This window comes from Pristis pectinata, chromosome 4, assembly GCF_009764475.1.
Source record: "Pristis pectinata isolate sPriPec2 chromosome 4, sPriPec2.1.pri, whole genome shotgun sequence".
Lineage (NCBI taxonomy): Eukaryota > Metazoa > Chordata > Chondrichthyes > Rhinopristiformes > Pristidae > Pristis > Pristis pectinata.
This window is the reverse complement of record NC_067408.1, coordinates 15344949-15371829: the sequence shown is the minus strand read 5'-3', so window position 1 is coordinate 15371829 and position 26881 is coordinate 15344949. Positions and strand designations below refer to the sequence as shown.

The following is a 26881-nucleotide window of genomic DNA, read 5'->3' as shown; positions in this document are numbered from 1 at the left end:
TCTCTGCTCCACTCCCTCTCTGTCTTCAGACTCCTACATTGCTCAGTGATGCTTAATGTAGGTCTGAGGAACAGCACCTCATCATCCGTATGGGCATGGTGCAGCCTGAAGACTTAAGACTGAATTTAATAATATCATTTCAAAGATGTGGCTGCACCTTTCTGTGTTAATTCCTTTCTCTCTTGTCTTGAACTACTTTCTTTTAAAGCGAACGTCACCATGATCATTTTGCTCTGCATTCTGTCACAGGCTTCCCCTCTGTTCTCTCCACCCCTCTACAACTTAAAACACACTTGCTTTCTTACTTTTCCAATTCTGCCTGAACTGCTGAGTGCCTTCAACATTTTCTGTTTTTGTTACCTATTATCTCCAAATCCTTGTGAAAAACTTGGAAGCTTGTCGTGCTTAAGAACAGGAAAGTCTACCAGGCTATGGCTAATTCATTGCCATCTGTTATGAGCCACTACCTTCAAGAAATGGCCTGAAGACAGAAGGAAATTAGCTTGGAGGCCATGGAAAAAGGAAAGTAGAATAGAGAAAGGTGATAAAGCTTGGATGTTCTTCTCTTGAATATGCCAAAGGGAAAATGTCATTTGATTGAACACATAATGCAAATTGGTTAGGTCATAATTATAATTAACTCTAGTTTTTTTGTTCTAAGCAATGGTGATGTAGATAAATGCTGTACAAAATTATGTCTCCATGTAAATTATATTACAGAGGGAATGGGTTTTGTATGTTATTGCTATAATTCATTAAAAATTGAGATAAAATCATGGATTCAATGAACAACAAAAATGAAGCTTTGTATAATGAAGAAGCATTCAAATAATGACATAGAATATTAATGACAGGATTTGAAATTGCAGCAAAGATCGTCTCTCCTTCCTTATCCTTCTTAAATTGCCTATGGTGCTCAGCACTGTTGGACACACCAACTTCCCCAATTCATCTAGGTACTTGCCTACTTCCATTGTTGTACATCCATTCTAGGCCAAGCAGTAATTTGCAAAGGCTTTTCTTCCTGATCTTACACTGCTACCTAAATAGGAAATTAGTATATTCTATATGTCTCTGGTCTCACTACCCATGGAAGTATATACCTATTATAGACAGAGTATAGCAAATATTCACCAGATTGATTCATTGGATCAGGAGGTTGTGCTATGAGGAATGAATAAACAGATTGGCTCTATACTCTCTAGGGTTTAGAAGACTGAGAGTGGTGTCATTGAAACATAAAATATTCTTATGATGTTTCCACTGGCTGAGGTGTCTAGAACCAGGGGTCACTGTCTCAAAATAAGGGTTTGATCATTCAAGGGCTGAGAAGAAAGTCAATTTCTTCACCCAGAGGGTTGTGAATCTATGGAATTTCCTACCAAAGATGGCTGTGCAGGCTCATTCACTAACTATATTCAAGACAGAGAAAATTGATTTTAGGATATTGAAGGAATTAGAATGTAGAACAGTATAGAACAGTGGAGACACAAGAGAGACTGCAGATGCTGGAAATCTGGAGCAACAAACACAAAATACTGGAGGAACTCAGCAGGTCAGGAAGCATCTATGGAAGGAAATGAACAGTTGACGTCTCGGCCCGAAATATCGACTGTTTATTTCCCTCCATAGATGCTGACTGACCTGCTGACTTCTTCCAGCATTTTGAGTATAGCACAGTGGCCCACAATGTCTGCGCTGACCACAATCCAAACTAATCTCATCTGTTCATCTCCTCCTATCCCCTGCCTGTTCATCTATCTGTCTAAATGCCTCTTAATTGTTGCTATTGTATCTGCTTCTAATACCTGGCAGCATGTTTCAGGCACCTATCATTCCCTGTGTAAAAAACCTGCCTCGTAAATCTCCTTTAAACATTCCCCCTCTCACCTTAAGCCTATGCCCTCTAGTACTTGACATTTCCACCCTGGGAAAAGGACTCTTACTATCTACCCTATCTCTGCCTCTCATAATTTTATATACTTCGATCAAGTTGCCCCTCAGCCTCCAGTGCTTCAGAGAAAACAATCCAACTTTGTCCAACTTCTCCTCATAGCTAATACGCTCCAATCCAGGCAACATCCCGGTGAACCTCTTCTGTATCCTCTCTAAAGCCTCCCCATCCTTCCAATAGTGTGGTGACCCAAACTGCACACAATACTCCAAATGTGTCCTGACCAAAGTTTTAGACAGCTACAACATGACTTCCCAACTTTGTTACTCAATGTCCCAACCGATGAAGGCAAACATGCCTTCTTTACTACCCTCTGGACTTTTGTTTCCATTTCCAGGAAGATCCCTCTGTACGCCAATGCTCCTAAGAGTCCTACCATTTACTGTATACTTTCCTCTTCCCTGTGACCTCCCAAAATGCATCAGATTAAAGTCCACCTGCCTTTCTCCACCCAAACTTCCAACTTGTCTATATCCTGCTGTATCCTTTGACAACCTTCCTCACTATCCACAACACCACCAATTTTTGTGTCACCTGCAAACTCACTAATCAGACCACCGACATTTTCATCCAAATCACATATATTACTGTATTACAAACAACAGAGGTCCCAGCACTGATCCTTGTGGAACAACACTGGTCATAGACCTCCAGTCAAAATAACATCCCTCTACCACTACCCTCTGTCTTCTATAACCAAATGAATTTTGGATTCAATTTTCCAAGTCACTGTGGATCCCATGTGACTTAATCTTTTGGACCAGCTGAGCATGAGGGACTTTGTCAAATTCTTTACTAAAGTCCATGTGGACAACAGCCATTGATCCACCCTCACCAACTATCTTCGTTCTTTCCTCAAAAAACTCAATCAAATTTGTGAGACAGCCCTTTCCCAAACAAAGCCATGCTTACTATCCCTAATAAGTCTGTGCTGTTCCAAATGTGAGTAAATCCTGTCCCTAAGAATCTTCTCCAATAATTTCCCTACCACTGATGTTAGGCTCACCAGCCTATAATTTCCTGGATTATCCCTGTTTCTCCACTTAAACAAAGGACAACATTCTCCAGTCTCATGGATCCTCGCTGTGCTAAAGAGGATACAAAGATCTCTGTCAAGGCCCCAGCAATCTCCTCCATACTTCCTTCAGTATCCTGGGATAGATTCCATCAGGCCCTGGGGACTTATCGACCTTAATGTTTTCTTCAAGACACCTAACACCTCCTCCTTCTTAATATCGACATGTCCTAGAATATCAACATGCTTATCCCGAATCTCACCATAATCTGCATTCTTCTTTATCATGAATAGTGAGGCAAAGTATTCATTAATGACCACAACATCTTCCTCTGGCTCCAGGCATAAGTCCCTTCCTTTGTCCTTAGGTGGACCTACCTTTTCCCTAGCTAACCTCTTGCTTTTAAAGTATGTATAAAATTCCTTAGGATTCTCCTTATTCCTAATTGCCATGGACATTTTATGGCTTCTTTCAGCCCTCTTAATTTCTTGTTTAAGTTCTTTCCTGCCTCCTTTATATTCGTTAAGGGTCTTGTCTGACATCAGCTTTTTGACTAAACTTACAACATCATCTTGTCATCAGACCTTGCTATCCTCATATTCCACCCGCAGGAACATTCTTGTCCCAAACTCTAGTCAACTGGCCTTTAAAAGACTCCCACGTGTCAGGTGTGGATTTAACCTCAAACAGCTGCTTGCAGTTTGCTTTCTCAGTTCCTGCCTTATACTGTTGTAATTAGCTGATCTCCAATTTAGCATCCTAAGCCGAGGGACATTGAATTAGTGCGGGAAAGTGATGGTGAGGTAAATGATCAATCATCATCTGATTGTATGGTGGAGCAGACATGTGGGGCAGAATTCCTGCTTCTGTTTCCTATGCTCTTAAATCCAGGATTTCACAAGGATCTCTTCAATGGGCTCCACTTCTTTGGGGTGGCATGTTAGCACAGTCAATAACACAACTGCCTCACAGCTCCAGTGATCTGGGTTCAATCCTGTCCTCGCATACTGACCACATGAAGTTTACACATTCTCCCCATGAGCATGAAGGTTTCCTCCAAGTACTCCAGTTTCCTCTCAAATCCCAGAGATATGATTAGTAGATCAACTGGCTACTATAAATTGTTCTGAATAGGTGGGTAGAGAGAACAGATTATTCGGGAATAAGTGCAGAAACAGTGTTAATGGGATTGCTCTAGGAGATAGCATTGACCTCATGGGCTGAAAGGCCTCTCTTATGTTATGCGGGATGTCTCCTCCAATGCTGGGCTCTTGATTATTCCTTTATTTAGTTGCTTCATCATTGGCAGCTTTGCCCTCAGCTTCCAGGAACACGAGTTCTCGAATTCATTTCCTAAACCTTGCCGCTTTTTCCTTTTCTAAGATTCTGCTTAAAACTTATTTCTTTACTTTAATAACACCTCATAAGGCTCAGAGTCAAATTTTGTGTGGAATACTCCCATGAAGCAATTAGGGAGATTTTACTTTGTTATGTTACTGTAAATTGGGGTTGCATTGGGGTTAAGAAGTGCATGGGCACTAAAGTACCACTGCTCTCTCAACCCATACCTAAAGAAGATCATCTGTTCATTTACTTCAGTTCTGCTTATGTGACTTTGCAAATTGTTACCACAATTTGTACATAGCCATAGTGCCTATAGTTCAGAAGTGCTTCATCAGCGGCTAGGTGCTTTAGGGCTGTCTTAAGTTCATGAAAGGTGCTATTTAAATGCATTCCAATAACACACCCCATCTTCGCTTCAAAGATGTCTATAAGAGAGATATGAAGTCACTGAACATGAATGTCGAGAGGTGGGAAGAAATTGCAAGCGATCACTCTCGCTGGAGGCTGGAACTACACAGAGGTCTGAAACGAGGAGAAGAGAAGCTGAGGCTAGCTGCTGAAGAAAAGCGCACTCGCCGGAAAAACAGCACCAAAGCAACACAGGAGGACAGCGCCTTCAAGTGCAGTCGCTGCAGCCAAGACTGTCACTCCCGTGTAGGCCTCTACAGTCACAACAGACACTGCTCTACCACTACCGACTGAAGCAAGACTCTCCATGCGCAGATCCATGGTCTCGCGAGACTAACGGATGCCACCACCACCACCACCAATAACACATTGCATACAATGTAAAAGTATATGGTTTTTCTGTTAGCTTTGAGCTACAATCCATAAACTGATCAGGCAACCAACCTCAGAATGCCATAATGCAATCGATAAAAAAGAAAGCTACAAGCACATCTTACAAAATTATGTTTTTTTTGTTCATTTCTTGCATGTAGAAGTACAAATGGACACCTCAGTTTCTACAGGGTCAATGGTGGGCTGCTTTAGATGCTGCATCCAACAACTTATCTCAAGAGAGCAGGTGAGCAAGGTTGTTGAGAGCCCAGAACACTGGAAATAATTATTCACATTGGATTTAGCTATCTGCATGTTAGCTGGGTACAGTTAGCTGAACAGGTTGTCTTGGACATCCAAAAGATTCATAATCAGCTATTCCTCTCCAGATAGCTCAGAGACCCTCTCAATTAAACATGCTCAGTTTTTCCTGAAGGTCAGCATGCTAAAAAATGGCAAATCATTTCATATATCTTGGTGATCAGAATATAACTAAATCCTGTTAATGTTACTTAGTATTTTGCAGTGAGGTTTTGCATCGTGCATTTTTTAGATATACTATTTCAATAATGATCATTTGCAGTGAAATTAACCAGATTTTGAAGAAGAATGTGAATGCTGATTTTACATTTTATTCAAGTCGTGTTAAGTAAAACAAATTCACTACCTCTGCTCCCTAGTCCATTTCTTGAAAATGCGAGAAAATCTGCTATTATGCTGGGAAAAAAATCTAACATGTTTTAGATATGTTTTGCCTCACCGTGTGGGGTAAGTAGAAGAGAGAGGGCAATTCCTGTTTGTTACTTGATACCATCCCTTCACGTAAACCGTATAATGTAATGTAGTTGCCAAAAGTCAGAGACGGTTTAAAAATCCTGAAAGTCAGCTGCAAGTCATTTTTGATTACATCATAATAAATGACCCTGAACATGCATCAAAGTGAGTATCACTGGTTCTCTAAATCACAGCAGTTTTATCTGCAGCAGAGGCTGATTTATGACAAATCATTTGCCTGAAACATCAGGAGTCACCATATGCTGTATTCAAATAAGCTTGTTGTGTATATACATAAATAATCAAACCAACACACGGCTGCTTGGTTGATTCATGCCAAGGAGAGTGGAATGAAGCACATCATTCAGCACTCACTCCAAGTACTAGAGAAACAAAGGACTGCAAGATGCTGGAATCTAGATGAAATTCCAAGAACTGTCAAGTTGGTGAATGCATTGATTACTAATTCATTGACCAGTAATCAACTAAGAATCATTCCTGCCTATATTCATTATAATGAAAGGAACTTGACTGTGCTTAAAAGGAAAATACATGCGTGAGGTAACAATATGAAGATAACAATTGCTTTTTCTTCTTAATCTACATGACTGCCATGCTGGATCTTTTTCTTTCTTCTTCATTATCCTTTGTAATACCTATTGGTCCAGCTCTAGGTAGACAACTGACCATTTATTTGTACATAATCTTTGTGTAAAACATACCGATCCATTAGGCTGGTTAAGGAATTCCCCATGATGATAATTTTCTGTAAGTGCAAGTGTCCTCTTTTTCTAGCTTCCTCTTCTTCCATGATTAAGGGTTTTTGCATGATTAGGTAGTGGCATAAGGTTGTGGAATGCACCAGGGGAGTTGATAATTTAAGAAGAAACACTTGTCAAGATTTAGGAATAGATCAGACTAGTAGTTAAAGTAATGTGGGTGAAAGAATTACAGGAGCAGGTGGGGATTCACACAATTAGGACTTCTAACCACATGGAGACTAAACTTCAACACACATTGCTTGAGTTGCACTATTTGTTTCTGCATTGAGATTTCTGTATAACTTTATGATTATTTTTGGTGACATAAACTCTTGGGAAGGTTTATGAACTACCTTGCCATTTTTTCTACTCTTAACAACTTGCTCCATCCAGGATTTCCATTTCATTGGTATATCGAACCACTTGTTTGCATTTCATAGACATCATGTTCCAGATTGTACTAATTTCCAGTATTTCCTGAACTAGATTCCAGTTCTAACCCACTGCCAAAGGGTAATGAGAGCTGGCTGTTTCTCAGATGTGACATAACTTGCTCAGAGAGTCTTTTAATTGATAATCCCCTCACTTTCTTTCTAAGTCTCCTTACCTTAGAAAAGTTTTAATCATTTCCTTCAGCTTTTTGTCAAAATTGTTGTATCTCTCATTTATTCCTAGTTTTCTTGATTGTATTCAAAGAAAAAAATATTTCTTCCATTTTAATTGCATTTCTCTTGGTTATTTCCCTTTGACAATTATTTTTCTTAGGTGACCTTGCATAAATTTATTTCCTTTTATCTGTTTTTTTGTCTAATCTAATTGAGGACAATGGACACAAAACAAATTTTCATGTTGAAATTTAGATATCCTAATCAGGTCAAGGTATATTTTCAGCTTAGAAATTCTACAATTTAAGTATATTAGATATTTTCTTACGGATTAAGAGTTACTCCCATCTGCTGGTTGTACGACTAAATTGTTGAGACCGAATGCTTGGACACAAAGCAATTTTTATAATTTAGAATATAGGTTGGAAGTTAGAATATTAGTCACTTTGGTAAAACTCTCAAACTTTAAAGTAACTTTACAAGACCATTGTAATGATAAGGTAGGGTTCAGCTCTATAAGGGGGCTTTTATCACAGCCTTTATTCCAAGGTATATTTCAAAAATAAAAACAGAAAATACCAGGTACACCTTGATTGCAACTATAGAAACTGAGAATGAGAAAAGTAGGATAACCATTTTGGTTCAATGAACCACAATGTGAAAGTAAAGAGTGACCTCTTCAATCTGGGAGACAAGTGACAATGATTTAAACCATTGAACAGAAAACAAGATAATAGTTCTGATAAACAAATCCAAAGGATTAATCCTATCTTTATCTCTCCAAGATACTGCCCGATCTGCCAAATATTTCTAATATATGCTATTTTTGTTTCAGATCTTTAGAATATGCAGTACGTTGGTGATAGTTCTCAGTCATGCTCAATAGTGTAGTGGTTAGCGTAATGCTTTACAGTGCCAGCGACCCGGCTGCTGTCTGTAAGGAGTTTGTACGTTCTCCCCGTGTCTGCATGGGCTTCCTCCGGGTGCTCCGGTTTCCTGCCACATTCTAAAGACGTACAGGTTAAGAAGTCGTGGGCATGTTATGTTGGCGCCGGAAGTGTGGCGACACTTGCAGGCTGCCCCCACAACAGTATGCAAAAGATGTATTTCACTGTGTGTTTCGATGTACATGTGACTAATAAAGATATTATCTTACCTTATCTTATCTTATCATCCTACCCTGTCCTACTCCATCTCCTCACAGCCCATTTCATCCTTGGAAAAATTGCCCCACACAATTGTGGTTCCAACAGGAACAGTTCATTGAAACAAAAAAATACAGGTTCTTATTTACTTAGTTTGCATCTTAGGCCACATACCAGGGTCCTGACAATGATATTTTTCTATTATGCATATAATCTTAAATTCTATATATTGGACCTATTATAATGCTCCTCTTTGGTAAATATGGCTTAGTCTATTAAGCACAATGGCACATTCTTCAACAACATACTTATTTCCAGTGAAGTTTCTAAGTGTAACATCTCAGTCATATAGCAATCTGAAACCAAACTTTATTGTTTCTTCCTGTTTATCTAATTTCAGATTAACTGAAAAATTTATTATTTGCACTATAAGGTATAATAACTCAGTGTGGTCTCTTCTGATCACAAAATGCAGGCTATAAATTTGTAATTGCTTATTCATTTTATCTTGGCTCCTTCTGATGCATATTACATCCCTGACATGGATCTTACAGCTCCATTACTCTTTAAACGCGCATTATTAGATTGCTCTTTATATGCAACAGCTTATTTGTACAACACTTCTATCAAAGCAAAATATCCCACACAAGCGTAATTGTCAAATTTGATTTCAGTCTGTGTAACCTGAGATTTCATTTTGTGGTTAAAATCCAATGTCAGTTGAGGTGAATATAAACCTTTTCTCTTAGGTAGTCCCTTGAGGTTGAGGATGACCTGCTTCTACTCCAGTGGTATGCATTCTGAGGAGGCTGATGAGGTAATTTTTGGAGCTCACATAGGTAGGGTAGGTGAATAGGTCGATTGAGATGTGGTGTGCTGCTTCTATGATTAGATTGGGCTTCTCTCTACTCCTGACAAATGGATTCATTGTTCTCAGTGCCATTCCTCTTGGCAATCTAAGACCAAGGATTCCTATGAGTCAAAGGGGATGTTATACTTTTTCAAGGAGACATTCAGAGCATCTGTGATGTTTTCTCTGTCCACCTGATGACCTCTTGCCGTAAAGGCAATCAGAATAGAGCATCGGTTTTCACAATCTGATGTCCAGTAGGTGAATGATGTGACCTGCCCATTGGAGTTGATGAGTGCTATTAGGGCCTCAATGATGGGCATATTGAGTTGGGAAAGGAGACTGACCTTAGCTTGCTTATCCTACCAGAGAATTTGGAGGATTTAGTTGAGAAAGCACTGTGTCAAGTCGTCTGCTGCAGGTGGCCCATGTTCCAGCATTCTACAGGAAGGCAGGGATCACTGTTGCCTGGGAAATGGTGCCGGCTTCAAGATGGTGTTCTTCAAAAAGTTACCAATTCAGACATCAAAATGATCTGTTGGTAGACAAGGCGGTGGTGTGGGCTGCCCCCCCAGCACATTCTCAGTAACGCAAAAAAGACGCATTTCACTGTGTGTTTCGATGTACATGTACATAAACATCAATGTCTGCCTGAGGAGAAGTGGTTGTCAAGGTTCAGGAAGCAGTTCACTTTTTCCAGGGTCTTAACATAGATATTTAATATTGGAGGCCAGTGTTGCCCAGGGGAGAAGGATTTTTGTTTGTGGACACCAAGTGTGAGGCCCTTCCTTTTATATGCTTCAGTGAACAAGTCAACAAAGACTGGGAGCTCAGCCTCCAAATGTGTGTGCTGTTTGCATACTGCAGCTCAATGACTGAAGCTGGGGTGACCTTGGTTCAGGAGTGAAGGCAACACACCATTTCCCACTTGTCCTACAGATTAGCTCCATTCCAGTGGGAAGTTTGTTGGCGGTGCAGGTGTCCCATGTTTCAGCAGTCTACGTGAAAGCAGGGATTACTGCTGCCTGGAAAATCATGAGCTTTGTGCCAGCCTTAAGCTGACTATCTCAGACATCCAAATGCTGTGTTGGCACAACTGAAGGCAGTGGTGCATTGGGTCATCAATGAGGAGAGGAGGTTCTCAAGGTTTAGGAAGAAGTTTACTTCTTCTGGAGTCTTAACATAGACCTTTAATATTGGAGTCCAATGTTGTCCGGGGAGGAGGATTTTTGTTTTGTGGAGGCCCCTTCTCTCATATTTCCCTCAGTGAGAAAGTTGACAAGGACTACAAGCTCAACCTCCAAATGTGTGCGTTGTTTGCATACTGCAGTTCAATGTCTGAAACTGGAGTGACCTTAGTTCATGAGTACACTGTTTCCCACTTGTCCTGCAGATTAGGTCAACTCCAGTGGGAAGCTTGTTGGAGGTGAGATGCGGCATTGCAGTGAGGAAGATTGAGCAAAATTTTGGGGCAATGATGCAGCCTTGTTTGACCCCCGTCTGTGATTGGATCTGTTCTGGATCCATTATTTGAGAATATGGCTTGCATGCTATCTGTAACAGATGTAAAATGGAGATGCATTTCTGCAAGCAGCCAAATTTGACAAAGGTGCACCACAGTCCCTCTTACTTGATGGGGCTATAGGCTTTAGTAAGGTCAGAAAAGCTAAATATAACGGTCAATGCTGCTCACTGCATTTCCCTTGGAGTTGCATAGTCCATTGTGAATTCACATAGTGATTTGGGGAGCACCTCTTCAGCCATTGAGAGAAAGAAGCTGAGGAGGATCCATGTGATAACTTTCCCTGTAACAGATAGCAGGGAGATCCTTCTGTCATTACCACAATGATATTTGCCTCCTTGGTCACAATTATGGCACTTCTGAGATCCTCTGTTATGTCCCCCTCTTTCCAGATGTGGGAGATGAAGTTTGAAAGTTCATTGAAGTTTCTTTCTGTCAAACTTTAGCAGGATTACTATTTATAACTTGATATCTACAAAGCCTGAAAAATGGTATGATACTTTCCAACAGTAAGCCAGTTAGGTTTTCCAGGAAAGATTATGTCATGAATTAATTTTTTTTCCAAACATTTTATTTTGTGAGTGTGCTGTGAATAATTTCAAAACGAACTGAGCAATTTAATTTCTAACCATTTGTTTTTTCCCCTAATATGTTTACATTGACAATTGTTATGTTACCAAACACAGCTGATGTATCAATCAAAATTCCAACATTGTGCAGAAAGGTTATCTCTTCCTCCATTTGTTTTCTAATTCCAGTTTTTTATAATATTTATTTTATCCGAATGTTGAATACAGAAATGTTAATCTGCGCTGCTCCAACTGGTCTAGTTCAGATTAATTTGCAAAAGTTCAAAGGATACCCGAATGCAGATCCTTACAGCCTGTCATTTTCACAATCATTTTTAGCTTTTTTATGTTATCGAGCTCTCTGTGGTTAAGAGTAAGCTTGCAAGAGCCATATACAGAGCCATACACTGGCATCTACTGAAACAATTTCACTAACCTTGAAGCTCTAAGTTTACCTTCCATTCTGAACAAATATGCATAAAATACTAATTTGTTGATGGCAATAACCTCTCACAAGTCCAGTGGTACAACTTGTTATTTTTGTTCTATGTCAACTAAATCTTTAACCTTAACAGTCTTGAGGCACATCGAGTTCTTAATTTCAGAAGATCTTTTCCTCACTGGATTGCTGGGTTTCAGAAGCTTTCCCTCTATCTCTTCTGAACCAGAGCAGAAACTTTAAATTCCCAAATCGACCCAAAATCAATTTACTATTTCAGAGGTTCAGAAATAACTGAACTGGAAATTATCCCTCCAATTTTGTACTGCCTGTTCTATCAAGACAATTATCTTTGAATGCAAAAACCTAGACTAACACTTCAGTGCAGTGCTGAGGAAATGCTGCATTGATAGAGGTGCTATTTCTTTGGACAAATCATTAAATTGACACCCTGTATGTTTTCAAAGGTGATTATTTCAAAAAATAAGAGAATTATCCTGGGATCCCTGCTCAACATACATCCTTAATCAACATCACAAAAGCAAACTATCCGGTCAATTATAGATAGCTTATTGGGGAAGTATGGAGAATGCAACTTCACTGCCACATTTCCAATATTGCATCTGTGACTGCACAAGTATTTTGTTAACTGAAAAGCACTTCGGAATATTATGATCAATTATATAAATGCAAATATGTTTCTTCTTTCCATCAGTGTTTCATCACATAAAAAAAATTATGAAGCACTGAGCTGCTAATGAGAACACTGTGCACAGAACATAGGAAACCATTTTTATTTTGTTCAATTTTATATCAATTACTCAAGAGTAGTGAAGTACACACTTTTATAGAGACTCACGCTACAGGGTTTTTCTGGTACATTTGCTTTTCTGTGCAATAGTTTGTAATTTATTTTCCTGCTGCCTCCTTTTCAGTAAATCCTTTCTTCTCCATGGTGAATGGTGAGGTTGCATTTTGCTAAGTTAAATTTATCTCTCCATATATATTTCTTTAGAATTGAATGATCAATGTCCTTAGGCTCCATTAATATTAGAGACTGAAATCTGGAGGAAATTGCATTAATATTAATAAATTTTACCTGATGTTTGTTTTCAGGTCCACCAGTCAATGTCACATGCAACATATTTATCAACAGTTTTGGCTCAATAGCAGAAACCACGATGGTAAGTTGTCCTTAAATCTTCATATTAACTAATAAAGTAAGAATTATTAGATAAATAGTCTAAGATAACTTGTTATTTCTATGATACTAATGCTAACTTTAGTTTTCAAGTGTATGGGTGCTTTGCAAAACTGTAAGCATATATCATGATGTGTATTCATATTAGAGGCAAGACTTCCTAATAAGGCAAATGAAAGGATGCAGATAATCCAGGTTTATCTGCTGAGAAATTAAATTTCATCCTTTTTTGATACACTGTTTATATTGCTAATACCTAATCGAATCCTATGCAAAAATTCATCGAATCAGGCTAAGGCACATTAAAAACAGCATTACAGTGGTCTACACCCGGAATTGTGTGCTAAAATCAGAGCAGCACAGTGAAGAAATTTAAAGGAGATCTGAGGGGCCAATTTTCCACACTTAAGGTGGTGTGTATACGGAATGAGCTGCCAGGGAAGGTGGTGGAGGCAGATACAATTACAATGTTTAAAAGGCATTTGGACAGGTACTTGGATAGGAAAGGAGTAGAGGGATATGGGCCTTATGTGGGCAAATGGGAGTAGTGTAGATAAGCATCATGGTCATCATGGAGTTGGGCCAAAGAGCCTGTTTCTGTCCTGTATGAGTCTACAACTCTATGACTTCCAGTAATAAAACACTCCCAGCAATGTTGCCATCACTGAGCTACCAATTATAGGAGTATAACTGCATTAACATCTGGAGAAGGCACTCCCTCTTAGCTATAGCACACCCTGTGGATTTTGGAAAAGGTTTGAGCAGCCTACAGTGAGTTCTGAATCTGCCCATTCAAGCACCCACTGTCAGTGGAGTGTAGATTTAAATGGGCACAAATGCAACAATTCAGTGCAATGTTCTTCTAGTTGCATTCTGAGTGATCAATGAAAGTGGCAAGGGAGAACGTGTGCAGTTCACAACTGGTAACATATTAGATGTGCGGCGAACTCCAGAAATACATTAAGATGAATTGAGCACATAAGTGCCAGGTCCAATTTCCTGATAGGTGCAATTTCACCCAGAAATAATTGCTCGTGTGGTCTACCCTGAGTAAAATAGCTTTTATGTATGATCTGCTCTTAAAAAGACAGTGCTAATAGATCTAATTTCAAGGCACTCTACACAAAGGATGGTGAATGTGTGGCGTGTTCAGACCAGAAAGCTACTGCTAGCAGTGTCACTAAAACGAAGAGACATTTTCAGAGTTCTATCAAAAGGAACAATTGAAGGTTGCAAGAAATTAGGCATGTCTCGAACACATGGATTTTGGAAATCTAAAATAGAATGGGAAAATGCTGGAGATAATCAATGGTTGAAAGAGAAATAAAGATGAAAGAGAAATAAAGATAACATTTCAAGGTTATGATCCTTCCAGCAGAAATTTTCAGAAATTTAGCATAGTTAATGTATATTAAATATTGGTCAGTGGATATTTTCTAATCCTGAATATTTGGGTTTAAATGAATTGTTAACTAAATTGTGAGAACTAGTAGCTGTGCAGAATGTGTTTGGTGAATTGCATTGCTGCTATGTTAATTATGAAGAATAAAAAGATGAGTTAGCATCTAAAAGGGAGATCTTATCCTCAGTGCTGTACCTCACATCAAGATTTCTCAAATCTTAAATCAAGCAGATTAAGGGTCAAAATCCCATTTGGTCAGGTCCCCGTCTCAACTACACTGCAAAACTCTCATCGTAAGGTTTATACAGTTTTGTAGAACTGGGCTTGTGCCTTCGTAGGCACAAACACAGGAACTGTTTCTTTCTTTCAATGAACTCCATGGACTCTGTCTATACCTCTCGCTGCCTTGGTGAAGCAGTCAGCATAATCAAAGACCCACCCACCTGGGTCATTCTCTCTTCTCCCCTCTCCCATCTGGCAGAAGATATAGGAGCCTGAGGGCACATACCACCAGGTTCAAGGACAGCTTCTATCCCACTGTGGATAAGACTATTGAACGGTTCCCTTATATGATGAGATGGACTCTTGACCTCAGAATCTACCTTGTTATGACCTTGCACCTTATTGTCTACCTGCAATGCACTTCCCTGTAGCTGTGACACTTTACTCTGCATTCTGTTATTGTTTTTACCCTGTACTACCTCAATGCACTGTGTAATGAATTGCAAGACAGGTTTTTCACTGTACCTCGGTACAAGTGACAATAATAAACTAATACCAATACCAATACCAATACAATGTTGTTAATTTCTAGGATGTTGAACCAGCAACAACATTGAAGAAACGTTAACATATTTCCAACTTGTCAAGGGCAGTGTTCTCATTACCCCTGCTTCCCTTATCCTCTGCAGCAGTAGGCAGGTTTGGAACGCAGTGGAGAAGAAGCCTCAGTGATAGCTGCAGTGCATTCTGCACATTGCTGCATCAGTAGTGAAGGGAATGAATATTTAGGTTGGAGGATTGTCAAAGCAACAATTTAAAGTCATAGAGTTATACAGCATAGATACAGGCCCTTCAGCCCAATATGTCTTCCTGAGGAAGCCCCCTTTGCCTACATCCCTCTAAACCTTTCCTATCCATGAACCTGTCCAAATTTCTTTTAAGCATTCTAATTGTACCTGCCTCTGGCAGCTCATCCCACAAACCCACCACCCTCTGAGTGAAAATCTTGCCCTTCAGGTCCCCTTTAAATCATTCCTTCTTACTTCAAAGCTGTGCCCTCTAGTTTTAGACTCCCATACCCTGGTAGAAAGACTGTGGCCATCCACCTTATCTATGCTCCTCATGATTGTATAAACCTCTGTAAAGGTTGCCCATCAGTCTCCTTCACTCCAGGGAAAACAGTCCCAACCTATCCAGTCTCTCCTCATAACTTAAACTCTCCGTTCCCGGTAACATCTTTGTGAAACTTTTCTGCACCATCTCTAGCTTAATCACACCCTTCCTACAGTATAGCAACTAGAACAATACACAATATTCCAGGTGCAGACTCACCCATGTCCCATACAGCTGTAACATGACATCCCAGCTCTGGTACTCTTTCTTCACCCTTCCCCACCCTTACTGCCAACTTTACCAATAGAGAGATGTCTGAAAGTTGCTGTTGCAAACACTTGCTTCCAGAATTGAGGGTTGGGAGACACTGAAGGCCAGACAAAAATATGTAGCATTGCTGACGAAGATTCTCTGAAGGGAATTTGAAGCACTTATTACCTTCTGGTTGCTACACTCCAACAACTCAGCTGATCCAATCTTTCCAGCTCGGAGATGTCAATGTGCAAAATCTATGCTTTTATACAAGCAGAGCATGAATCCTGTGAGGGGAACAGTAACTGGTTATTTCCATTTAGATGCACCGTGCCTTTTTCCCTAGATTTTATTGAGCATGTGTCAGCAGTTTCTGGGTCGGGTAGTGCAACAGAGCTCTTCTGCTTTTCATTTGGTTAATCCTTTTATGTGATTAGACTAATGTGTGTAGTTTTTGATCTCTATATGTAACAGGAAATTGTGGCCATGAGGGTAATTTTGGCAGCTGGATGACGAACAATGTATTTGCTTGATGCTCTTGTTCTTAAACTTGCCTGAAGCCGAACACACTGTAGGGAGTGTGCGATGAGTCCTCTGAGATTTGTTACTGTTTTTGTCCTTAACCACTAGCCGAGATGAATCTTCAAGGTTTCCAGTCTCATTAATTAAGTTGTTTCTGTATCTTTTGGAAGATGGCACTTCGCCAACAATTTTGGAATCAAAGTCAATAACCCTGCATCAATTCTATTAATGGTTTGGCTTCAGATTGCCTGACTAATCCTGAATCCTGCATGATTTTATTGCCATGCTAAATTCAAAGCCCATTTAATGAAAACAGGACAAATATTTCCTCCAACCTTCCAGATCTACAAAATGAAGGAAATCAATGTTCTGATCTGCTCAATGTATATAGTTTACAGATATCAAATAGCCAGTAGTAGTATAACCTGTGCATTTCAGTTTGAAGCTTGTATTTGTTTTCATTGTAGAGATGTGGATTCACAGATTGCTCTTGTTTTAAAACTGTTCCAAAAAAGATGGATCTGTTAAACTTCTCAGGTTTCCACTGCTTTTAATTTCATCCCAAAGAATGCCTATTTCTTTTCTTGCACTACTTACCATCTAATGATTCTGTATCATTTCAGCCTGTGAACCCCTGGCCTCCTTAATGGGTCCAGGCCCAGTAAAATTAGATTTACTGTCGCTTGGGTTCAAGGATCACTCTTTACCATTCTGGTTTTGAGGGTTCTGCGGCGACTGATGAGGCCAATATGGGAAGTATGGACTCTTCCACAAATGGGGAATGTGGTGGCCAATGGGATGGGAGGAAAGGTAGTTTGTGAGGTTGTCCGCTTCTTCTGCCACTTACACAGGGCCTTTAGATTCCCAATTACATCCTAAATGCTCCATCACTTGGAGCAATCATGGGCCATATATTTCCAGAAATCACTGGGGATGCTGCATTTCTTCTTGGAAGCTTTGAGACACCCTTGAATATTTTCCTTTGCTTATAGCAATACAAAGGCACTGCTAACTTTGACTGAAATTGCTTTCACTGTTAGGCATAAAAGCAAGACAACCAAAACAGGAGAACAAGCCAAAGATTATATCAAGTAAATGTTAACCAGCCCTCTGATACTCCTAATAGAAAATGTGAGTGGTACATATTCGACTTAATACAAATTTACAACAAAAGTGCTAATCTGATACTGGCATATATGGGGACACAATAGCTGCTTTAGGGAGCAAAAAGATTGCCTAAATGTTGCCCAACCAACATTATATGGGCTATATTTCAGGTTTCCTTGGGGTGTGAGAGACAGTGGCAGGAAAATGGTTCTTGCTGTCCCAATCTCTCATCCAAAAAATGGGAATTGATGCATCCTATTTTGTCCCAATTATCTTTTGGATTGAATTTCCATCCAATGTATTATATGTGAACTCAACACATTAAAGTGTAAATGGGTGAATTCCCAATGAGAAGCAGAATGATGCCTGTCAAATTATATATGTTTTAAAAATCATTTCAGCTTCAGCGCAAAAGCAAACAAACATAAATGATGTAGACTATACTTGAAATCAAAATAACACTCATAACGATCTTGTTTTAATATCTTCCTGTATTTATACAGCATGACTGACTTTTAAATTACACATGCCTATGCCACAATAATAAAAATATCATGTTCGCTAAACACAGGGGCAAATACAAGAACAAATCATATAATCCATCCCAAAAGTGAGACTACGCTTGGAGTAATGTGTGCAGTTCTGGTCACCCAGGTCTAGGAAGGATGTCATTAAGCAAGAAAGGGTTCAGGAAAGATTCACAAGGATGTTACTACATTACTGGAGCTGGAGGGCTTGAATTATAAGGAGAGGCTGGATAGGCTAGGACTTCTTTTATCCTGGAGCATAGGAGGCTGAGGGGTGATCTTATAGAGGTATATAAAATCGAGAGGAGCATAGATAAGGTGGATGGGTAGATGAGTCTAAAACCAGAGTGCATAGATTTGAGGTTAGAGGGGAAAGATTTTAAAGGGACCTGACGGGCAATTTTTTCACCCAGAGGGTGGTGGGTATGTGGAACAAGCCACCAGAGGAAGCTGTAGAAGTGGTTACAATTACAACATTTAAAATACATTTAGAAAAGTACATGGATGGGGAAAGGTTTAAAGCGATATCGGCTAAATACAGGCAGATCAGACTAGCTCAAGTAGGGGCCTTAGTTGGCATGGATGAGTTGGGCCGAAGGGCCTGTTTCCGTGCTGTCAAATGCTATGATTGAATTTTAAATTTACTTTTTAATGGTATTACTTTTTATCTAATTTTCATTTTGCCGAAGACATTTAAAAACTATGAAGAGTATTTCATAGCTTTGGCAGCATCCAAATCTCTACCCCCTGCATTACCATCTGTCAGGGGCATTCTGGTAGAGGGGCCTCCACAGTGTGCTAACTGAGGTCTTCTGCTTGCTGAGCCCTCACTATGTCTCACCTACAGCATCTAGAAGCCCAGCAAGAATCTACCTACTCATCTGTACCAGGTAACTACAAGCAGGAGGAGTGTCTAAGAAGTGAGTCTAAGTGACAGGCCAGGTCCAGCAATGTCTTACCCACTGTTTCAGTTCAATGTTTTCAGCTGAGTATTTCTGATATCTTTTGATTTTATTTCAGATTTATAACAACTTCATTATTATTCTCTACATTGCTGTTATTTTATTTCTGTTAATTTTGAAGATTTCTCTATTTCTTAATCAGTATTAGTTTTCTTAGGATGCCGTACATGCTGTTCGCTTCTTCCACTATAAATACTGACGTAAAATAGTTATTTTTCTTTATTTTAATTTACAGTGGAAATTTTTCATTTATCAATTTTCAAAGGACCCACTTTATTCCTGATGACCCTCTTCTACTATCCTCTTTAGTAAAAATTGCTATTTTTCCTCTTGCATGATTTTTCGTATATTCACTTTGTTGCATTTTGCAAGTCTTTCAGTACAAAATTCTGTTATGGTTTTTGCATGCTTTCTTTTTAATATTATATTATCCCTTAACCTTTTTATCATCCATAAAGAAAACATGGGGCCCCAAACCCCTGCATTTTGGGGTTATAAATTTGTTTTAGAGCACATTTAAATGCTTTTAGGTGCATCTCATTAAATTGTATGAGACAGTAATTGTGTGGTTTTGGTGAAGCTGTATGAAGCTCTAAATTTACATTTAACAAGCTTTCACAGTTCCCAACCAAATGAAAAATTGTTTTATCAGTACATAAATATTTTTCACAATTTCCAAATGCCAAAGTGATTGGCACAGTACAAATGGTTAAAGCAATTTTTATTCTTAAATGTGAGATGATGCATAAATTTGTGAAGTGCCCTGCTCATGTCTCGCCATCTCAGTGATTTCTGTAATGCTGTTGGTTTGATGTTTCACAATCTGAAGCATACTTTTGACTTTTGAACATGGCCTTTCAAAAGAAAATAAGTATGCATGTTTTATATGGATGATAAAGATGAATATTAAATATGCAAAGCCTGTACCACAGAATGAGGATTGCTAGGCATAGTGAATTATAAAATAAAAACACCTTCCTCAGTGTAGACACAGCACTGATGATATTCCTTTGAACTAGCCAGCTAACAAGATGCCTAAGCTGCAAAGCAGCTTGTACTTTTATATCTCCTATGTTTCCTCATGTAATAAGTTCGTAATTTGGCCTTTACATGCTTGTATGAAGGTGGGAAGTACATTTGGGTAAACAATGGTGTTTCTAGAAATTATTAGTAGGTCATGTTTTGCTGTTACTATCTGCACTGGTAACATCAATAAGCGTGGTTACTTGTAACACATATAAAAGTCTTTTCATGGCCGCATATTGCCCCAAAAATCTTTACAGCTTTACTACACTACTTTGGGGGTGTGGTCAGTGTTATAATATAGGAAACACAGCAGTCAACTTTTCCACAACAAACTCCCACAATCAGCAATCTCATAATGACTAGATAGTCTAGAGGTGTTCTTATTTAATACTTACATCAGAACAGGAGGCCATTCAACTTATCAGGTTCATACTACCTCCCAGGGGAGAAATCCTATTGGTCTCATTCCCCTCTACCTTCTTCCCTGCAATTAATCCTCTCTCACACTTGCAACTACCTTTTTATTCTTTTTACCATTAAGCTTCACTAAGGGTGTTTACATTAAGTGGTAGGTCTTTGGCATGTGGGAGGAAACTGGAACTCTCGGAAGAAGCCGATGAGGTCGCATAGAGAACGTGCAAACTCTGCACTAATGTCACTGAGGATCAGAATCAAACCCTGGTCCCTGGAGTTCTGAGGCAGCAGCACTAATGCTGCTTCACCTTGCTCTTCACTGCTCTTATTCATAATAGTGCCATAAGATTGTGTTTGTGTCCATCTGAGAGGGCAGATAGGATGCTGGATTAACATTATATGTTATATTACATGTAATGTTATATTATGTTATATTACATGTTATATTAATGTTATATTACATGTAATGTTATATTATATGTAATGTTACATTATATAACATTAACAGTTGATGAAAATCAGAACAACACAAAAACAAAATGAAAATGCTAGAAACACTCAGCAGGTCAGGTAGCATCCGTGAGAAGAGAAACAGAGTTAATGTTCCAGGTCTGAAACATTTTGTCAGAACTGTTTCCAGCATTTCCTGTTTTATTGCAGCCTCCTTCAGTACTACACTGAAATATCAACCTAATTAATTCTGCTCCAATGGAACTTGAATCCATAGACCTAGAAATTTCTCCACTTCTTTTTAATGGCATTAGTATTGTGTGTCATCCTACTGTTGTTTTGAAAAGTCCCATAAAGATCCCAGTATTCAGTTGTGAGGTTCACAGATAGCATTGTCAGGTTTCCTGTGTTACACTGTTAGCTTCACCATGCACTATTGCTTTAACGTATTGTAAGGTCCCATAGCCACCAACACTCAGCCTCACAGCTATGAATTTAACATCCAACCCTCGTAGGATCATGTCTTCTTGGGAGTGTTGTTGTTTCAAGAACAGATGTTACAATAATGACAGAGATGTTACAATAATGACTCTTGAGAATGCTCCCAAGAACTGACAGGAATCTGGACCAGCTGGTGGAGAGCAGAATCTGAAGGAAACGTGTTCTGTGTGCAAGGTGGACACAGAGGTCCTGCCAGGTGTTCCTAATAAAAGGGTTCCTTGGAGATCTCTGAAGGAGTAATACTAATTCAGTCTGTGGGGAAGCATCAAGTTCCTAGTCATACTCTGTCCACTCCTGTGAAAAAGGAGAGGTAGATATTGTGTTAGTATGATGTTTGAGTGACCTCCCTAATGCAGTTATGAGCAACAAATTCTGATACATGGAAGAGATTTAGATAAGATAAGATATCTTTATTAGTCACATGTACATCGGAACACACAGTGAAATGCATTTTTTGTGTAGAGTGTTCTGGGGGCAGCCCGCAAGTGTTGCCACGCTTCCGGCGCCAACATAGCATGCCCACAACTTCCTAACCCATGCATCTTTGGAATGTGGGAGGAAACCGGAGCACCCGGAGGAAACCCACGCAGACACGGGGAGATTGTACAAACTCCTTACAGACAGTGGCCGGAATTGAACCCGTGTCGCTGGCGCTGTAAAGCATAATGCTAACCGCTACACTACCGCGCTTGCCAGTAGCAGTGGCAGTAGCCTGAAACAATCCTGAGGTTTTGAAACTGAGACTGCCTGTGATGTAGGATCCAGAGGAAGAGCAACCTTGGCACATGTATAAGGCTGTACTTGGTTGCAGGAGTTCAGAGATCTCAGTGAAGAATGTCCTCATTGAGATCTGTCCAAAGAGGATCTGGTTCTGAGCATGAGTTCTTGTCAACTCTCTGTGACTGAAAACTTCTCTCCCATCTTCCACGTTACCCACATGGCTAACTTATACTTGCTATGCTATTTGTATGTTCTCCCTGTGTCTGCGTGGGTTTCCTCCGGGTGCTCAGGTTTCCTCCCACATTCCAAAGACGTACAGGTTAGTAGGTTAACATGGGTGTAATTGGGTGGCATGGCCTCATTAGACCAGAAGGGCCTGTTACCGTGCTGGAGAAGAGTTTTAAAAAAGTTTAATAGAAGAAATGTATTCGAGTCAGAGAATCACACGGCACAGAAAGAGGCCTTTCTTCCCATCAAATCCATGACAACTTCAAGCACTCATTTGCACCAATTCTACATTAATCCCCTTTTATTCTCTCCACGATCCCATAAACTCTCCAGATTCTACCACGTACTGGGGCAATTTACAGTGGTGAATAAATGTACCAACCTTTACATCTTTGAAATGTGGAAGGAAACTGGGGCACCCATAGAAAACCCATGCAGTCACAGAGAGAATGTGCACACTCTACACAGATAGCACAAGAGAACGGTACTGAACCCAGGTTACTGGATTTGTGAGGTAACAGATCTACCAGCTGTGCCACTAGGCCACCCATGTGTAGACAAATCCCCATCCGAGGATTGAGTGCAGAAAAGTTGAAGATGCATAAAACGCTCAGTCTTGATTGTAATCAATGTGTCGAGAAGGCAGAGAGGTAGAAAAGTGCTGGAAAGTTTTGCAAAGAATGCAGCTGGAGAATAAGGCTGCTAAATAGCAGTTTCATAGGAAGCAGGGTTAATTCAAGCTAATTTATAAGTAAACAAGAGCTGTTTTTCAGAGCAGTGAGGTAGAAAATCACACTGTGGATGAAAATTGGGGATTGCACTATTGCTGATGTAAGTTTTGGAATTTTACACCAGTAAAAGTCAAGGGATGAATGTTCTGCCAGACACTTAGGGGCCCAGAAACCAATCAAGTTTTGTTTTAGGTTATTTCTATTTTCAGCTGTTTGGCTGTTTTTTCTGGTATTGTGAGTAAGAATTTCTGGGCCATAATTTTATTTATTCATGGGTAGCTATCTCTAACTCTTGTGGCTAAAGAGTGATTAAACACCTTAACAGCAATGTGCTGTGTGCCACATAAATACCGATATGCCAGACTTCAATAATACATCATTAATTAAAGTTGCTCAGAAATTGACAGTGTAGTTAAAAATAAAAGATTGAATTAATTTTTAATTAATACATTCTGTACTAAGGGTAAATGAGAACTTAAAAACTATTATATTTCTGGATTAGATGATCATCCAATATGGTGAATTTGCATTAAACTGAACCATTGAGTAGTGAATAGTGCTAATATCTTCTAATTAGAAACTGGGATATGGATTATTCAAAGTTTAAAACCTAATCACCATGTTTATTTCTTCTGCTTTGTCTTCATTTCGAGCCAGCTATTTCAATTGAACAATATGGACATAGAAATTCTTCCTCTGTTCTAGACACCATGTGGTAATGAACAGACATTGAACTCAACTCAAAAAACTTTGTTCCTTTCAGGCCAGTTTGTTGTCAACAGAGGATTTTCTTTATGCCTAAGTGGGTTCTCACAGCAGTCTTCCCCTTGTTGCTCTGCCTTTTAGGCACAACTGCACCCAAGTCAGCTTTGGTCTTCCTCATATAATTTTAAAACTATGGACCATCAACACAAAAGAACAAAAGAGTTATCAACAACAACAAACAAACAAACAATCTGCTAGAGGAAATCAGCAGGCCCTGATGCAGGGTTTTGACCTGAAGTGTTGACAATTCCTTACCTCCTGAAGATACTGCCCACCCCACTGAGTTCCTCCAACAGATTGTTTGTTGTTCCAGATTCCAGCATCTGCAGTCTCTTATGACTCCAAAAGAGTTATCAAAATATCCAAACAGGAACCGGTTAGAATAAGGAATTCTGTGGTCTGGCAAATAAATCAGTGATCAGGCAAATAACTCAGATGCTTTTTAAAGGAAAGTTAAGTCAAGTTTATTGTCATATGCACAATTACAGTGAAGTACAGATACAATAAAAAACTTGCTAGTAGAAGCATCACAGGCACATAGATTCAGACAACACACAGAACATAAATTATTCATAAATCAGATTCAGGTTTATTATCACTGACTTATATGCCGTGAAATTTGTTGTTTTGCGGAAGCAGTACAATATACATAAATTATATAAGACAGTGAAGAAAAAGACTTTGCAAAACAAGATTCAAGTGCAAAAAAAAACACAACCAGAGATAAATCCATGGTACTGCTAGAGGTGGTCCATAATGTTCCTTTGCTGAGGTAGGATTAGGGTTGTGCAGGTTGGTTCAAGAACCCTATGGTTGTAGGAAAGTAGCTGTTCCTGAACCTGGTGATGTGGGACTTCAAGGTTTTGTACCTCCTGCCCAACAGTAGCAGCGAGAAGAGGGCATGACCTGGATGATAGACGCCGCCTTCTTGAGGCAGCACCTCCTGTGGATGCTGTCAATTGTGGGGAGGACTGTGCCCATGATGGACTGCGCTGTGTCCACTACTCTCTGCAGCCTCTTGTGTTCCTGTGCATTGGAATTGCCATACCAGACCATGATGCAACCTGCCAGGATACTTTCAACAGTGCATCTGTAGAAGTTTGGTAGAATATTTGCTGACATGCCAAATCTCCTTAAGCTTTGAAGAAAGTGGAGGTGCTGGCGCTCTTCTTCATGATGAGTGGATGAAAACGTGAGAGAAAGAATAAAAGTATTGAAAAGCTAAAATAAATTAAGTGAAATAAGAGAAGACCTGTGAAGTATAACCACCAGCACAGACTGGTTGAGATAAGTGTCTGTTTTCCTGAAGTATATTCCATCTCAATTTCCTGGATGGCATCTATTCTACATCACAGTCAGAAGGTACCATATGTCCTGTTTGCCCAAATCTACTGAACACTGCTATCAATTTTATCTGACTTTTCCCACACTTTTTTCAAATGTGTCTGTTTCAAAGTTTAAGATTAAGATTTCTTTATTAGTCACATGTACCTCAAAATACACAGTGAAATGCATCTTTGCGTAGAGTGTTCTGGGGGCAGCCCACAAGTGTCACCACACTTCCAGTGCCAACATAGCACTTCCACAACTTCCTAACCCATACGTCTTTGGAATGTGGGAGGAAACCGGAGCACCCAGAGGAAACCCACGCAGACACAGGGAGAATGTACAAACTCCTTACAGACAGTGGCCGGAATTGAACCCGGATCGCTGATGCTGTAATAGCATTACGCTAACCACTACACTACCGTGCCTGCCCAATTATTGATGTTATCCACATCAACCTTTCTTGTAAAAAAGTATATATATTTTCTGCTCCCATTGATGATTTCATTCAGCACCTGATGTCCAGTCCACCTTCTGTATAAATATTATATATTTTGTATATACCTCTTCTAATTACTGACTCACTGACCAAGAGAAATATTCAGTCAATTCATACTGGCTGTGACTAGAAGTTCTGAAGAGAATTGTTGCCATAATGTTGCTCCAAGATAAGTAAGTCCCAGATTTACCCTGACCCATCATGTGTCCAGGACATGCTGATGTTGGGGGCAATATAAGGTAAAGTATTGCATCTTTCATAATCATTCTTCATACCTAGCATCACTCAGATCCAGTATAATTCAGCTTCCATCACCTTTACTGAGCTCAAATTCTGCTACATAAAAATGATTTCTGTAGCATTTCCAAAACTCACATCCATCCAAGAATAAAATTCAGTGTTTCAAGTACATATATTTACATATCATTGGTGTCTGCATTCAACAGGCTTATCTATGATGGAGATGCCTTACACTTCTTTACCATTCAATGCTTAAATATGGAGCCAGCAAGAAGCGAAGACACATTGTGCTAACTCTTTGTGAGGAGGTAGAGATGGTTTCCAAGATTCTGAAGATCCATATTATAGGAAGACATAGGGTTTAACCATGACTGGAACAGCCACTGGTGTTTGATAATCAAGCCCATATTAAATGGCCTCTAATGTTCCTCGTGGTCACAAATGTCTATTATTCCCCTCTGGGAATGCCATCTATCATGGCACTCTTATCTTGTCTGCTTTTACTCTCCCAATGTTCTGTAGAAATATCATTTCCTCCTGATGTCATTCAAAGCTTCCCGCCTGTTAACTTCAAGCTATTGCTTCATATGTTCTGATGATATCTTTTCAATGCAGTGTGTGTCATTTTCACAACTTCCACCTACAGTACCATATCTTCAAACCATGTTCCATCTAATCCGTGTGCTTCATTTATGCAAATATACTCAGGCCATATGCATTTCAATTTTCTTCCTCCTGGATCCACCTTTTCTGTACCTCCAACAAGCTATTTAACCCATCTCCCACATGATATTTTTGACATCCCTTCAAATCAGTCCTTGGAATGGTTATACCAGGTCCTACACATTCCCTTTTATTAAATTGAAGAGACCTCCTGAAATGACTATTACAATATCATTGAATACATTAATAAT

At 39.5% G+C, this 26881-nt stretch overlaps 1 protein-coding gene across 1 annotated transcript in view; it reads left to right on the top strand.

Annotated features, from left to right (window-relative positions):
• Positions 1-26881, top strand: part of glra1 (glycine receptor, alpha 1) — a 68769-nt gene that overhangs the window by 17445 nt on the left and 24443 nt on the right. Inside the window, exon 3 of the mRNA XM_052014070.1 lies at positions 12876-12943. Coding sequence (XP_051870030.1) covers positions 12876-12943 — 68 coding nt within the window. The remainder of the gene's footprint in view (positions 1-12875; positions 12944-26881) is intronic.